The sequence below is a fragment of the Paramormyrops kingsleyae genome, chromosome 23 (genome assembly GCF_048594095.1).
Source record: "Paramormyrops kingsleyae isolate MSU_618 chromosome 23, PKINGS_0.4, whole genome shotgun sequence".
NCBI lineage: Eukaryota > Metazoa > Chordata > Actinopteri > Osteoglossiformes > Mormyridae > Paramormyrops > Paramormyrops kingsleyae.
In genome coordinates this window covers 12,384,448-12,400,677 of record NC_132819.1, presented here as the reverse complement: position 1 = coordinate 12,400,677, position 16,230 = coordinate 12,384,448, and the positions used below count along the sequence as shown (strand labels likewise).

The following is a 16,230-nucleotide window of genomic DNA, read 5'->3' as shown; positions in this document are numbered from 1 at the left end:
GGAGTTAAAATGACACTACATTCAACACCGCCTGGTCGGGAAAATCCCAGTACCCACTATCACAGGCAAAAGGATCCATGGCCATAATATGGACTAATGATATAAATAGAATACCGAACACAATAATAAGAATTCTGTTAAATTTACCAATTCGATACAATGTATGCGTATAATTTGCTAATGAACTTTATATTTTTTTTTGCATAAGTTCTGTTACTGTTTTATTGTTTATATGAGTGTCTGAATGAAAATGCAATATATAACTCACCATAAGGGGGTGGCGTTTGTGTATTAGAAATGTCAGGCAAAGGCATGGCAAAAAGGATTTTTGACTACTATCATTCTTTAAGTATTTTCTCCATTTGTATACCTTACGGGCTTAATATTCAAGCATGTTTTGTGATTTTTTTCCCCGCTGTGAAATTACATTAAGTTATAACCTACTGGAGATGTGTGGAAAAACCCTCCACCACCGATTTATCTGGCCACGGATTTAACAACAGTACAGTGTATGTCCATAGTGTACCTTGATGACCACTGCTGTAAATGAATGTAGCATAGAGAATAATTGAATTAATAATGCAATAATAGTAATAATAATAATAATAATAATAGTAATAATAACAATAATAATAATGCAATAATAATAGAGGTAAATCACTTAATCATGAATCATGACACTCAGGACTTCCACTGAATACGGAGAAAAAAAATACAACAAGAAAATGTAACAATTTTGTAAGACCATGTGCTGTTTATTAGCATATGAGTTCATTATTATTTGCAATTACAGAAATTTAGTGACCACTGCCTTGTTCTCTCTCAGTAGATTCCAGGCTCAAACTAACCCTTTACCAGATAAGCAGATTTGGGGGAAAAAAAAACAAAAAACAAAAGCAAACACCTATCCATCCATCCATTTTTTGTAACCGCTTATCCAATCCAGGGGCATCAGGGGTCATTAGCCTATCCTGTGGCTGCAAGGCAGCAAAAACAAACAATAGACATATTATACAAAACTTTTATATTTCTATGTAGAACCCTTCACAAGAAATATTGCCTGAAAACACAACAGATTAGGCATCTCATTAGATTGGCCTTTAATTAAACTAAAAAATAACATAAATCAAAATTTGGTTATTGTACAACACAAGTACAAATTTATAACATACAATCAAATACCATAAAAGCACTTTATTAAATATCACAGTATAATTCTCCAATTATGATTTGCATTTACTTATGTTTAAGTATCAGACATTTTGAGATTCTGTAATATTTAGATGAATAACTTAGCATAGTGTTATTTAGAAAAGAGAATGTAACCCAAATGTTTACATTTGTCACTTATTATTACCAGCAGATCCAGGTTAAGTCACTTTTATTAAATATCCTTTAATATGTGAGCATACTTTACTGTAACACTATAACACAAGAGAAGAACACAAAGGACCATCTTGTCAGAAGTAAAACAGACGCTGGGGTAACATGAAGAGCTGTTTAGCATATAAGTTTAACTAGTGGCCATTTTGACTTTCTTTCAATTCCTAATATCCCTTAAAACACAGTCTGGGATAGTGTCACTATAATTTGAAAGATTTTTTTAAAAAGAGCGGTAAAGAATCACCTGCAGTATTGACTTTTCTTTAAATACATCCCAGATTGTCTACTATTCACCAAGAGAGCTGCAGTCTGCAGAACACGGCTTAAGAGCGAGTGGGCAGCTTGCCGACATCTAAAACCATTCTACATTTACATATTTAGCAGACGCTTTTATCAGAAGTGACATACAACTGAGAGCGCAGGGACAGTCAGTCCCTGGAGCATTTGGGGATAAAGAGCCTCACTCAGGGGCTCAACAGTGAAATCATTCTGCCGCAGGGGGGACAAGTCTGGGCCCCCTGACAAAATGTCACCCGGTCCCAACAAAATTCATAATTTTACTGCCAGGGAATCCATGCTTCTACTGCATCCCTGCACTGCAGACCCCGGGATTTGAACCAGCAACCTTCCACTCATAGGCACAGCAGCCCGCCCCCCACCCCGAGCCAAACACCGCCCCATTCTGTTACGACAAATGGTGCCTTGGGGGTGGAATGCAGAGTCAGACACAGAGCCGGACACACGGAGAGCGTGTTCTGGATGGAAATGTGGCTAGAGCACCCCCCCCCCCCCCAAGAAAAAGTAAAAGGCACAAGGAACATTTTGCAGAAGCGAGGCGTTTCAGACAGCAACTGTGTCATTCATGACGCTGAACAGATAATTAACGTCCATCTAATGATTCACTAATATCCAGGTAAGGCCTGACGCAACTCAGCCCATGACACAGACCCCCCTCCCACCAAGCACCTTCATCAGAATAAAAGAGAAACACACACACACACACACACACACACACACACACACACACACACACACACACACACACACACACACACCAGGAACAGAAAAGCAGCAACACCAGACATGGCCTCTGTGCACAAAGGATTCTACTGCCTGTGCACCTTCCCCTGTCCTCAGGGGGGTGCCCTGCATCCGGCTGACCTGCAGACCGGGTCCAGGCACAGTCACCCCCCCCCCCCAGTCAAGCAACAGCCTGCCCTTCCAGCGTTAGGCCTGCATCATGTCTGATGAATGCATAGAGTACCTAACACCTTGCCTTCCTAAATAAAATCCACTGCAAGAGAGAAATGAACTACGATGAGTTTTAAATAAGAATATTTACACAAATTCAAAGTATATTCAAAAAGCAGCTTTTGAAACCTCAGACAAGGACGTTATCTTTGGCGCAAACATCAGATACATCACATGGTTTGTAACATAACAAGACAGTTAAAAAAATCTAAAACACGGACAAAAACAAGCAAAAAAGAATTGAACCATGTAAGCCTACTGCCCCCATTTTACATGCTATGTTTCTCTTAAACAGAGCCAGACCCCTCCTGGTCTAAAAGAGACCAGAATACTCATCCATGACACCACCTCAGTCAGCACCTCCGCCTACGCCATTTGTGAGGAGGCGAATGCGGAACAGACGTCAAACATGGCTGCTGGATTTCTCCACTCTGCTCCACGGCGACCTCACGGCACTCTGAAAAACTGAAAAACCCAGCAGTGATTCATGGGCTTTGCTGTAGGTGCGTCCAACGAATCCGCACCATCAGGCAAGCAGCCTGCAGTGATGGAACCATAACAGCATTGGGATTTCTAGGCTGGACACAAGGCATTGATAATACCTACGACTTTATGTGCCTCATACTGGTAACTAGATAACTAGGCATTCTTTGGGAACCCAGGGGTAGGATTACGCAGTCAGTGCCTTGGGATAATTCACTCTGAATCAAATAGAGTTTGGAGGCCATAGATGCTAAGGGCTGTCATCAGACCGGCAGAGGCTGGATACAGATTACTGCCTATGTACAAAAAGCTGGTATTGGGAGCTGCAGCTGCGGTCATTCGGCAAAGGAGGGGCAAAGCTAGAAGACGTGTCCTGTAGGCTCACGCAGGTCATAGCAGACAGAGCTGCACAGCGCACGCACATACACACACACGCACGCCCCAAAGTGACAGTAAACACCAGTTATCTTCAACCCAGTACAGAGCAGAGGACGAATACCTGGATACGAACGACAACGACAACAAAAACAGCAGCCTGGGTCGCGAGAGCCTGGGTATTTGGCTCCTTTGGCCAGTTAAGAGATGCAATTTGCCCTGATGTTTGTCCCAGTAAATGAAACATCAAGGTGGCTTCATTACAGCGCTTTTTAGAGGGACTGAACACAACCAGAGACAGACCTACAGACAGAGACAGAGATGGAAAGGCAGACAGTCCCTGTCATCAGTACTGGAAGGAGACCACGGCGTTCACTTTGTAGATGTGGTATGAGCGGTTCCAGAAGACCCTGGTGAAGTAGTTGATGTAGGGCGAGTAGTTCATCTTGATCTCCTGGCAGAAGCGTGCGTACTTGGAGAAGGCATACATCTCTCCTTTCTCATAAACGACCTGCGGGGGAGAGGGGCATTAGCGGCCAGCCATGAACATGAACATGAGGAACATGAGGACCACAGAAGAGACCAGAAGAGCCGTACCCAAGTCATACCGCAAAGAGACTGCTTTCCATTGTAGCCCTTATGAGGCGTAACCATCCACGCTAACATTACTCTGTGACTCCGCATGTCCCAATCGTGATTTTCATGCATTTTTAACAAAACTCATAGATTATAAACAGACAGTACAGAGATATTCCTCCTTTTCCTCAATCAGCCAATACAAGGTTCAGACCTGGAAGGGGTGCTTTTTCTAAGAAATAAAAAAAGGAGAGAAACTGTTTCTGATGTAATGGGGTTACTTCCTCATTAGGTCAAGCGCTACACTTAAAGGAAAATTACGCTTTATAAATTACTATCATGCATGAAAACTTTTGATACTAACTGAAACAAAGGGGCAAGAGCAAGGTTAGAAATTAGGCACAGAACCACAACCCTGCACTGGGTGAGTGACTGAAAGATGGATGGATGTGGGCATTTAGGTAGGACCCACGTGGCCATTGGAGATGTCCAGCAGGTCTTTTATCCTGCAGCCCTTGGGTGGACCCAGCTCGCTGCAGACCGCCTCCTCGATGATCACATGACTGGCCTGGTACGACGTCAGGATCTTGTAGATGTCCTCTGCGGACCGTAGTGCATAGACCTGGTAAATCTGAGGAACACCAGAAGCACAGCGAATCACCTCTTTTGTACCTGGTCTGTTAAATGTGCAGGGTGATGGCTAATTTACAATAGCTAACAGGAGTGAGAATCGGCAGTCACCTCCTGACATTGACATTTGCAGATTCGAAATGCCACAATTTTTCAACAGATTTTGCTGTAGAGCATTTCAGGCCTACATTTAAAGTAAAGGCAAGAGCTGTAATACTACATGTATTCGTCAACATTTTCAGTTTGGAACATGTAATTAAACGACAATAAAAACTCTTGACACGGGTGAAATCTAAATTCGCAAGTCGTTGTTCAACACGGAAAACATTCCGCTAATTGTGGCTGTGAGTTGGCAATAGCTAGTGCTGGAGAGCTTAAAGACCCCCCTACACCACAAAAATCAGTAGTCTGGGAATATTTTGGCTTCCCAATAAATTATGCCAACACCAGAGAGAGAGAGAGAGTAGTTGATAAGACTAAAAACGTCTGTCTGCTCTGTTATACCGAACTTGGATATTTTTCAGGAAGCGTATCCAACATGCTACCTCACTACATAATTTTAGTCCTGATTTTCCGCTTGCTGAAAATATTTAGTGATAACCAACAAAAGCTCCAGATCAGAGACAAATTGGTGTTCGATTAGGGCTGAGAAATCGGTATTCGGTTGCTCTTGGTTCAAAGATGTGACCAGAAAGAGTGATCGAAGTGTCGCAGACACCCGTCAGATATCTAGCAGGCTAAATATCTGGACCTGACGGTGACGCCGGCTGGCTTTGAGTGTGGCGATGAGCTGGACACGGGGTGAGGCGAAACCAGTGGGAGGAGTTTACGAGAGGTGTAAATAGTTCAATTTGTCTGGAAACACTTCTTAGTGTTCAGGGAAGAGGTATAGAGATATTCAGTGAAAGTTTACACTTCACACAGTTGCGGTTAGTTGTGGCTTTAAACTGAGATGCAGGAACAGACTTTGCACATGCTTATCATTCATTCATAACAGCACTGGGCCAAACTCACGGGTGTCAGTCAGCCCCTTAACAAAATCAGGCTGTGTGCAACGGGGTGAGTATATTAGCAGTACCAAATTTGAAAAGCAATTTCAGTAACCCATGTTTAAACTGATGTTCAGAAATCGTTTTCACGGCATTATTAAAATCATGCTGATGAACAGAATCAGCGTCGAGACGCTTCCTGACAAAGCAAACAGAGCCCAGTGCACTTCCCTGGCGCCGGGGCCTCGGCCTGGAGAATATGCAGTGTGACTCACGCTCTCACTCCTCCTGAGGAGGGCACTGTCAGTGTAGAGGGGCAGGCTGGTCACACTGCATCCGGAGCAGAGCTTCACTGAGCCCAGGAGCTGGGGGCTGCCCGCAAACACGGCTGCCATAGGGGCCTGTGTCCTGCAGAGGGCGCACAAGGCAGACATAATGAAAACATACTCTTTCATGGGACAGTACACTGTAGTATTTAGACAGATAATTCCATAATACTGCGAAAATGAACAAAATAATTAAAGAATTAAGCCCTCTTAACATGCCAGAATGAATAAGCTTGGAAAATGGAAGTTGTAAATTCTGCTAATCTGCCACTTAGCAACCCCCCCCCCAGCTCCCTCCACCGCCGGCACTGATAGGTGTAGAATCTCCAAACTTAACCTTTAACCGACAAGTACTGTACTACGGAAAGATGAGGGGACACTCAGAGCGGAGGGAAAGACGCTTCCTCACTTGATCCAGTTCATCAGCTCCACCGTGTCCGGGTCGTAGAATTCCTGCAGCTCGGATAGCTCCGTGATCAGCCTGGGGAAGTACTGAGTGAAGGAGACACAAGGACGTGTGCATGGCGTCAGTGACGCTGCGGCAGTCATGTGAAACGTCTGGCCTGTGGGCGGCGCCCTCGTGCACTCACCTCTCTCCACAAGCTGAACCCGATGATGGTGGGAACAGCTGTGCTGAGTATGAGAGCCTGTGGGATGATGGGAGAAGGAAAGAGTCACATTAATGACAGGCCTCCGCTGTGTCAGGCCTGAATGGAAAGGGTGTCTGCCCTCAAATGTACTGTAAACACCTGTGACTATTAAAAGACCATCTATGGAACTGATGATTACTGAAAAATTATTAAAAAAAAAACTGTAAAAATCATGAATGAATGAGGCTGAAAACTTATTACATCTAGATATTTAACAATTTATTCTTAATTCTTGTCTATATACACAAAAAAAAAGAAAACGTTTCTGGACCCTCAATTGTGGAATACATAAAATACAAAAAAAAAAAAATGATTTCAGTGCCATGCCAAAACCAGATATTAACAGAACTGGCATGCGTCTGTAACAGAGTAACAGAACTTCCATGTATCTGTAACAGAGTAACATAACTACAGCGTGTCTGTAACAGAGTAACAGAACTTCTGTGTGTCTGTAACAGAGTAACAGAACTTCTGTGTATCTGTAACAGAGTAACAGAACTACAGCTTGTGTAATATCCGTGTGTAATATCCAAGGCAAGTTGGGACTGGGTCTCACCAGCACCACAGGATGGACCGACTTCAGCCTGAGCCACTTGAACACTGTGACCCAGAGCTCTGGGGAGCAGACGCCAAACGCTGTGAACATGCAGACATAGGGAGTCCAGAGGTATTTCATCCTGGGGGGAGCGGGGGTGGTGGGGGGGGGGGGGGGCATGGGAAAAGTGAGCAATGGGTGGCATTGTTAGTGTTCAGCTTGAATGCCACAAAAAAAAACATCTAAAATGGGAAAGAGCTATTATGCGATTGATTGTACAAATAGATTTAACACAAAATCAGAGCCATGTTTCTTTACAGACTGCCGAGAACTAAACAAAAGAAGCAAATGGCTGAAATGTGCAGCAACAACTGGAGTTCAGGCTCCGAAACATGGATTTGCAGTTGTCATTTTGTGTCCATTAGGTTGGACTTTACCTTAAGTTATATACTGTCTTGACTACTCGTCGATTAAATATTCAGCATCATTTATTTATATTCTGTGTAACTGTAGAGCATTTATTTAAAAACATCCATGATGATGATGATGGGGGGGGGGGGGGGGGGGGGGGGGGCGTAGATGCATATAAGGGCTGTAACAGCCAGTAATGGAGTAACTGCCAATAACAAAATATTTTAGTTCTTAATGTAATAAAGGCTGATAATGTAATAACTTACCAATAAAGTAATAAACATTTCTGAGTCAAAAACCTATTATTGGCCATTTATTACACTATCGTCTTTCATTACATTAAGATGGGAAAAAATTGTTACAGGCAGTTCTCAGTAATGGTAGATATTACATTGGCTGCAACAGGAACTGTTCCACAAAGCAAGTTTAGACTATTATCCGTAGCTGTGAAAGTTTGTTCAAAACATATTGTCAGGAAACCTGATTCTTGGCCAATTCCTGATTTTTCATTCAAGCAGATAATTGCTTGTTTCGCAGTTTCCCCGCCTAAAAAGCCATGTTGCAACATGTTTTGCCCCTCAGTCTGTCTGAGGGGGGTGTGTGTTCCAGCAAGAAAGTGACATCAATTCATACCCTATATATAGTGACATGGATCATAAGGCCACATACAAACCCACAGTCATAAGATTCCTTATCAAGACAGTAGGGGGCGCTGTGGTTAAGGACAAACATAACCTCCATTTCAGGCCCTGCTATAGGATCTGCACTGCTCCAGTAAAACATCCAAATATAATAATATTAGATACTTTATTGATCCCCATGGGGAAATTCTCTTTACGCCTCCCCCAACTTGCTCTCTGTAAGTGAGAGCAAGCTGGCCATGAAGGGCAGCCACCCATAGCAGCACCCAGGGAGCTGGGAGTTAAGGGCCTCGCTCAAGAACCTGTCGTGCTGAGGGTGGGCTCGAACCTGCAACCTGCAGACACAGAGGCTTAGCCCACTGAGGCACAGACTGGCCCAAGTTTGTACAAGTTTAAGATACAGTTAATTTCACCAAAGCATCGGTTGAATTGAAAATTAAATACAACTATAATTAGACTGAAACAAAAGGACACATTTTAAACAGCAAGCGTTTTACAGGTGTTCTGGTGTGATCTGCCTCAGAGGACTCACCCCACAAACAGCATGGCCAGGCCCCCGAAGAGCAGGGTGTGGAACACATGGTAGACGACCTCCGGCTGCTGCCCAATCAGGCCGTCCTCCAGGCGGGGGGAGCTCTTCAGTGGCTGGCCGCTACTCAGGGGACACAGGATGTGTCAGTGCCGCAGGACGGAGGAGGCAGCGCCCTTCACGCGGGGGAGGGTGGGCGGCTTACCTGAGGCGGCAGTAGATGGCCTGCAGGGCGGACAGGAGGCACACCAGCAGGACGAGCAGGTAGAAGGGCAGCACAGACGCCTGCGTCAGCCGAAGGAAGAAGTCCTGGCCGGGGCTCTGGAGGTCATCCTGACACAGCAGCAGGTTTGTCACAAAGTCCCTGGATCACGGCGGGGGGGGGGTGTCAGGTGGCAATGCAGGTGACGCATTCACATTTACAGATACTCAGCCAAACACCGGCAGGTTCTTTAAAACAGTCAGTCGGATCTGGACTTACGTTGTGGAGTTGAGCCCAAATTTCGCCTCAAGAAATTTGAGTATATGGTCACTTTCACGGACGGGGATGATTTTCTGCAAAGACGATTCAGATGAACATTCTTGCTAGGGAGCACTGATTTTAGCCCATTACTCATGCAGTTCATTTTTTCCTTTATTAAAACTTTGATGCTGACATCAGTACTTTGTAACATAAACATGGTTTTAAACAAAAACTAGTTCACAGCCCAGATCACTGAGAGCACAGAAACCATCCTACGGTCATAAGGCTGTTTTAAATGTGCATATTTACCTCATTTCAGTTATTTACGCTTCAGATCTGAGCAAAAAACATGGACGTCATCACAAACTAAACATCGTAAACTGCACAGGCAATGCTCACCTTGACCAGATAGCTGAAAGTGATTCCGATAGTGAAAACCAGGTAGAAGTGCAATAGTATCTTCATAAGTCTGGCCAGTGGGGGGCCCACTTTCAAGTTGTGCTGCGAAAGGAGACATTGGCAGTGTCGGGTCCTGCGGTCCCAGGGTTATCGCCGCCCCCCCCGCTGAAAGTCTGAGGTTCTGGGCGCTAACTCTACCTGCAAGTACCTGGCAAGCGCTGAGCCAACCAGGAGGCAGAGGAGGGGGCAGCTGAGCAGGCTGGGGTTCTGGAACTGCAGTGGGTAGGCCAGCAGCAGCGAGCACAGATACACCTTATGGATGTCCGCCATCTGCCGGGGGGAGGGACATTGAGTGCTTAGACAAGAGCTCAGGAGGAATGATTACTCACACGTACTCACACGCGAGGATGAATGATTACTCACGCGTACTCACACGCGAGGATGAATGATTACTCACACGTACTCACACGCAAGGAGGAATGATTACTCACACGTACTCACACGCGAGGATGAATGATTACTCACACAAGAGGATGAATGATTACTCACACGTACTCACATGCGAGGAAGAACAAAGTAATTTACTGAACTGTGTATAATTCAAATACGCCACAATAAAGTACAGTACTGTACATAAAATATAGCTTATTGTAATTTCGCTACTGCACCTGGTTGGCTTGTTTTTAGCAGTTTATCATACACTTTGGTGAGTCTATATTTGTAATTGAGAGAAAATGACTTTCTTTTCCCATCGTGTTTTCTGTGCATCAGCCTCAGGTAGCTAGCCAGAAGCAGGCAGGTTACTACAAAGCAAAGTAGACAAGTAACAAAAAGAATTACCCTATTTTTTAATTTTCTACCATATGTTACGTATAAAAAACCCAAGATGAACACTGTAAGCAGACTACATGATTACTATAGGCACTGTCCCACTTTAGCTTTTTGATCCATATAAGCGCTCGATTTCAGTGCTTGACCATGCATGATCACTATAATTGGTTTCCACTGTATTTTACATATTGCTAGTGTTTAAACCAAGTGGTGCTATTACCTTTGGTATCTCAAACAGTTTTTTTGCAGTGTTTACATTTGACCTATTTTTGTTCAGTGTCGTCTTCACTAAAGCCACTTGGTGTTTGAGTTCGCCTCCATGCTGCTTCCATGTTGCAGACTGGACGAGGCGGAGTCACGTGACAACACGCGTGACAGTATTTCAAGGGGACAGTATATATGACCACACACTGGGGATTTTTTTTTTGAAGTATTAACAGAATTTAAAAAATAAAACGAAGTAACCTACATGGGCAAGATTACATCGATTAGAGGTCTGAATGTCAGTTTTGATTAATTGCCCAGCCCTACGACACTGATATTTATTTACAATAGTGATATGTTTTCTTTATTAAAATGAGAGGATCTAATTACCAGGATATGTTGTGTTGAGGACACAATGTCCTTTGAGAATTCAATAAATAATTTAAACCCTAGCTGGCTATTGTGTTTTCTTTTTTTAATAATGGCATATGCTACCTTGCGGGGCTGCACAAGGTCGAAGCAGTCGAGCAAGAAGAGCGCCAGGCCCTGGACGAACACCACGTAGTGCCCGTGCTCCCAGATCAGGATGAAGGTGAAGGTGGAAGCACTCATGAGAAGGTAGCAGAACATCTGCAAAACACAGGAGAGGAGTGAGAAATGTCTGCGATCCCTCACACAGGAGGATCACATACAGTCGACCCCTTCTGCATAAGAAATTAAATGGGAGTTTTTGGGAGTTTTGCGAAAGCCTTAAATGACACATCAAGAGACGCACAAAAAGTTTAGTGACCCCTAAATGCATAACATATGCTGGTCTGCAGGAGGCCAAGCAGGTTCATGGCAGCCTCTCACTGTGATCTGTCAGTGATCTTTGCCCTAAAGGGGACAAAAAAAATGTATGCAGTATTTCCAGATCGCGGGGGGGTCTGTGTGCCTAATCCCTGCGACATGGAAGGGGTCAGCAGTACAATTCTCAGCAGAAGCTCTCAGAGATGCGCTGGTCCTGGATACATACATCTTCTTGTCTACTTGAATCTTTGTTGTTGCTGGAATGTTGCAGCTATGCATGAGGTCAGTAAATCTATAAAGCAATGTTCCCATAAGGAGGTCAGTGCTGTTCCCATAAGGAGGTCAGTGCTGTTCCCATAAGGTGGTCAGTGCTGTTCCTACATACTGCTCACCTCCATGGAGGAGTGGATGTTGTTTCTAAGGAAACCAGTTAAGGCAGCGACTTGGCAGGAGAAATAAGGCAGGGCCCAGTTGTCCCTCAGCGGAATGGCGTAATCCACTTTCGTCGTGTCCGGCCTGGAGAGGGGGTGCAAAATAACAATGGGAGCTACCATCTGGGACAGGAGCTGGGGGGGATTCTAGTACAGAGAGACGGGTCAGACACTCCATGGCTCACCTGTTGATGATGTACCACGCCACGGCCAACATGCCCGCCACCCAGGTGCCACTCATCACCCAGCTAGAGACAAAGAGCGCCGTGACGTAGATGGCCTGCAGGCCGAACACCACCCCGATGTAGAAGTACACTGGCTCGATCACATCCTGCACAACGAGAAACATGTTTGCCACCATGATGCCTCATTACAAGGACATCTAATCAATCCCCACAACCACAGACGGCTTGTTTAAAGAATCCCTGTGTCATAGTGGGTGTCCTAGCCAATCAGACCACAGAATATTGTTCCATACCATAAAAACCAGCAGATTCAAGCACGCCCTGATTTTCCCAAGTTCAATGCATCCCTGGGTCAAAAAGGAGGGGCTTGTGTTTAACCAATCACAGCCTTTATTGTACAACATCACCAGATTAATTAAAACCAGCATTTTTTGTTAAGCGGCAAGGTGCATAGATTTGTAAAGTACCTATTTTATTGCGTATGCCCTCTGTTAATGGATGTAACATAGATACAAAACATAGAAGCATGCTTACCTAGAAAGGCTATACAGAGCAATGTAATAATAATAATAATAATAATAATAATAATAATAACAACAACAACAACATATTACAACAACGAGACTCAAACTGGCCAATCACAGGCTCAGAGGCTTAGCCCGCTGAGCCACACATCCCCGGCTCAGTGGTTGGAAGCCTTTAGTTTGAAAATGAGAAAAAAACAGCCCAATGTGATGATGTCATACAATGAAGACCATGATCTGTTAAAGATGTGAAACGAAATCCCTTTCCTTGTTGACCCAGGGACCTGTTGAATTAGGGAAAATAAACATGTCGACAAATATACCCCTGAATGATCAGACAGAGGCCCACAGTTAAACCTGCATGAATTTTCACCCGAACAATCAAAATGCTAAATTTAACAGCACGCTGTTTTGCAATGTCTTAATACTGTAGTTAACATGATTAATACCGATTTCACTTAAGAGTCAGGAGGGGGAAAAAATGGCGTTAATTTTGCATGGGCACAAAATCTTAAGAAAGGAGGCTATATGAGCAGCCATATTGCGACTCACCTGACTGCCGGTGACTCTGTAGAGGAAGCTGGTGACAAGCTCAGGGTACAGGAACAGCTGCTCCACTGCGTTGATAGTCAGGGCCGAAACGGTCCTGTTGTCCCGTGTCAACTCATATATTCCTTCCGTAGGGTGGGGCACAGAAACGATCAGGCAGGCAGCACAGACTGTCAAGCTCATTTTAGTGCAATGCTTCAAACAACAGCGATAGTCCACACCACCTTGCCCAATCGGGTCTCACAGTGATGATGTCATCGGGGGAGGGGCCAGTTACCTTTCTCGAATGAGGGCGCTTTCAGCATGTGCTTATAGTAGTAATAGTAGAGTCCATTGCCACCCTGGAAGGTAATTTCCCGTTCCAGCTCCTGCCATAACAGAAATTCACAGCGTGGAAATGACAGCAGAGAGAATATGAGGCCGATTCCTCTGAGGGTAAGCGAGTGAGTTCCCTACATGCCCTCCGTGAAGATGAAGACTCCATACCTGTCTGCTCGAGAACCAGAACTTCTTCTCATGGTAGATGGAGAGATAGACGGCATACATCATGCCACAGGTCACAGCTGCCAGGCAGCCAAAGAGGAGCTTCACCAGGCGCTGGACTAAAACAGCTGCAGAGAGGAGCCGGGTGAAGGGACGAGACTCACAGGCACTATGTCACCCCACCGCACTGCACCTCACAGCCAGGGGCACCAGACGGGGGAGGGGGCTCACTGCTACTCCATCATCCCTTATCTACAGCAACAGCCAGACACCTGCACACAACACCTGCCCTTCCACCCAGACTTTCAGAATCTAAGACAGTAAGAAAACATGCTGACATTTGCCAAAGTTCCTTGGTCTTTTGACGTCACAGGGCTCTGAATGCTCTGCTTCCTCGTCCCCCTTCTTATTGCTCTCCTCTTTCGCCTCCGTCTCCTCCTCCATCTGCTCCCATGCCCCCGAAGTGCTTGCTGGGCATCCGTCAACGGAGCCTGGCTGCTGCAGCTCCTCGGAGGCCAAGCCTTCTGCTGAAAAGGGCTCTCTCTGTTACGGGCCTCGGTAGCACACATTCCTGCTAACACTGATCCCGCAAACTACTGTACACTGCAGCTGACAGAAAAAAACAGCTTGTGTTTTGTTTTTTCTTCTTTTTTTAAAAAGCAACTTTTTTCCATTAAGGAGAAAAAACTTTCAGCATAGTGTTAATTTCACTTTAAATGGAAATGCAAAGTTATTACTAACATACACACTGGTGCAACAGCTTGATGAACTCGACCTAAAGTCTCAGAAAACAATTCTCCTTATGCAGTCTATCAAGCAGCATGGTAATTTTGGAGAAAAACATTTAAAAGGACCTCAGTCCATCGCAGGAAACTCACATTTATTTTCAGCATTATTATTGTTGTTACTGTTATTCTTTTTCTATGTGGAGGAACAATCAGTTCCAGATGTTTGTGCAAAACCGTGCATACCTTTGTCTTCAGGTAGCGGAACAGGGGAAGAGCCAAGCTCCGCGGACGCCTTGCTCAGGATGTCGTCTGATTCGCCGCATGTCGCCTCTCTCCTGTGTCTGAGCTCCGTCATCTCCCCCTGACAACACGCAGGAGACGGGGAGATCAGTCGGACAAGCGGTGGAGGACGGGGATTGCACATCTGTCACATCTGTCTCTATGGACCATCTGAAAAATATGATAATGAACTATCCTCTGACAGAAGAAGTGGTGGAATATAATGCCACGAGCACTATACAATAGGATGTAAAAGCACGGATAAATGCAATAACAAGTATAGGATATGGCCTTCGTGTTTTTCATACATCCGGCTGGTGCAGGTTACATTTAGCAACATCAATGAACATATAGATCCGCATCTTTAAAACACCAGAGGTAATCTGGTCGTACGATCACGATAAAATCCCGTACAGTTTTTTATCAATTTTATAGCCGACAAAAATTTTGTTCTGCACAGATGTGCCATCATATATCTGGCATATTGAACAAAACTGAAGCAGGAAACGATGATTATGATTTTTTTAAAACGTCTTCTCTCTTATCGTGCATATTAAACGAAAAGATTGCTCAGACAGCCTTGTGCTTATCCTGCTGATGTAGTTAAACAAACCCTACATTTAAATGCCCTCATATCCAAAAGTCATCCTAACATTCTTCAAAGTACTGCACACCAACGGCTATAAAAAGGAAGACTCAGTCACCAAATATAACCTAGACAGTTAAAAGTGTTAATTACTTTTCTTGTCGGCTACGATCTCGATAACCTTCAAAAATGCAGCATGTGCAACTTATTGTTATCACAAACATTACGCATATCCTGCTCTTTAAAGCAGTCGTACTTAATTAAATAATGTCAAACTATATGTAATACTCATCATCAGTTGTCACTGTTGGTTGATTATGGAATTAGCAAGCTCCCTTCCATAGAAATTCTTCGTATAAAACTAATAATGTTGAAACCACATACAAATGGACAGCAAGAGAGAGAACGCAAGGCAGCTTCAGTCCTCATCAGCTGAGTCAGATGACAGGTTCACCTAGCTTGTGCAGGAAAAAAATATACTGCAGTTAAAGAGCGATGTGTATTTCTTTCAACATGAGCTATAAAAAAGTCGATTTCCTTACCGGTTTCTGAAACCGAGTCTTACAGGAGATCCATGTAGCTTGCTAGGTTGGAAGATCCAAAATGCAAAATTTTGTAAAACGATAATAAAAAAAATACAAAATACTATAAATGCAGCATAAATTTGAAATTAAAAGATAAAAATTTTGCTTTCTCTCTGACTGCTATACATAAAAATAATTGTACAAGTCTGTTAAGGAAATTAACAAACTGGTTTCCTCCTCTGACGATAAGCTAAGACCTAAACAATTCAAGACCCATGACTCGTCTGGTAGTTGGCTGTTATACATATTTGCTTGTAAGAGTTTGTAAGTACACCAATATCAGTTAATTCTTATGTAATCGAGACGGAGAAGATTTCCTCAGTGAAGGTGTCATCATTAAATTTTAGCTTATATGTAGCCTATTTCACTATAGATGTCATGAGACACTTCGCGTGAGCCAATTGTCGTTTCGTTAC

The 16,230-nt window shown here is 44.0% G+C and overlaps 1 protein-coding gene across 5 annotated transcripts; it reads right to left on the bottom strand.

The window, feature by feature from the left end:
• Positions 1-2,509: 2,509 nt before the first annotated feature.
• On the bottom strand, positions 2,510-16,199 carry LOC111834104 (probable C-mannosyltransferase DPY19L4). Of its 5 annotated transcripts, none has more exons than XM_023793047.2 (20): positions 15,773-16,199; positions 14,609-14,726; positions 13,976-14,164; positions 13,641-13,765; positions 13,432-13,522; positions 13,158-13,279; positions 12,082-12,227; positions 11,858-11,981; positions 11,172-11,306; positions 9,840-9,971; positions 9,642-9,743; positions 9,261-9,334; positions 8,985-9,143; positions 8,783-8,902; positions 7,220-7,340; positions 6,604-6,660; positions 6,423-6,505; positions 5,963-6,095; positions 4,541-4,699; positions 2,510-4,003 (listed from the first exon to the last, which is right to left on the bottom strand). In XM_023793047.2, the coding sequence occupies exons 2-20, from the start codon at positions 14,718-14,720 to the stop codon at positions 3,839-3,841; spliced, it is 2,349 nt and encodes a 782-aa protein (XP_023648815.2). In that variant the 5' UTR covers positions 14,721-14,726; positions 15,773-16,199; the 3' UTR covers positions 2,510-3,838. The 5 variants fall into 5 exon arrangements, with proteins under 5 accessions (XP_023648815.2, XP_023648818.2, XP_023648813.2 ...); XM_023793050.2 differs by having other exon boundaries at positions 13,976-14,161; XM_023793045.2 differs by lacking the exon at positions 15,773-16,199 and adding an exon at positions 15,615-15,740.
• Positions 16,200-16,230: the final 31 nt, after the last annotated feature.

Coding starts and splice junctions, on each gene's coding strand:
- LOC111834104 (XM_023793045.2), bottom strand. CDS start 15,659: ATGAGGACTGAAGCTGCCTTGCGTTCTCTCTCTTGCTGTCCATTT. Junction 14,165..14,608: donor TCCGCTACCTGAAGACAAAG/GTATGCACGGTT, acceptor AGCCCTTTTCAG/CAGAAGGCTTGGCCTCCGAG. Junction 6,096..6,422: donor GAGCTGATGAACTGGATCAA/GTGAGGAAGCGT, acceptor CGCCCTCTGCAG/GACACAGGCCCCTATGGCAG.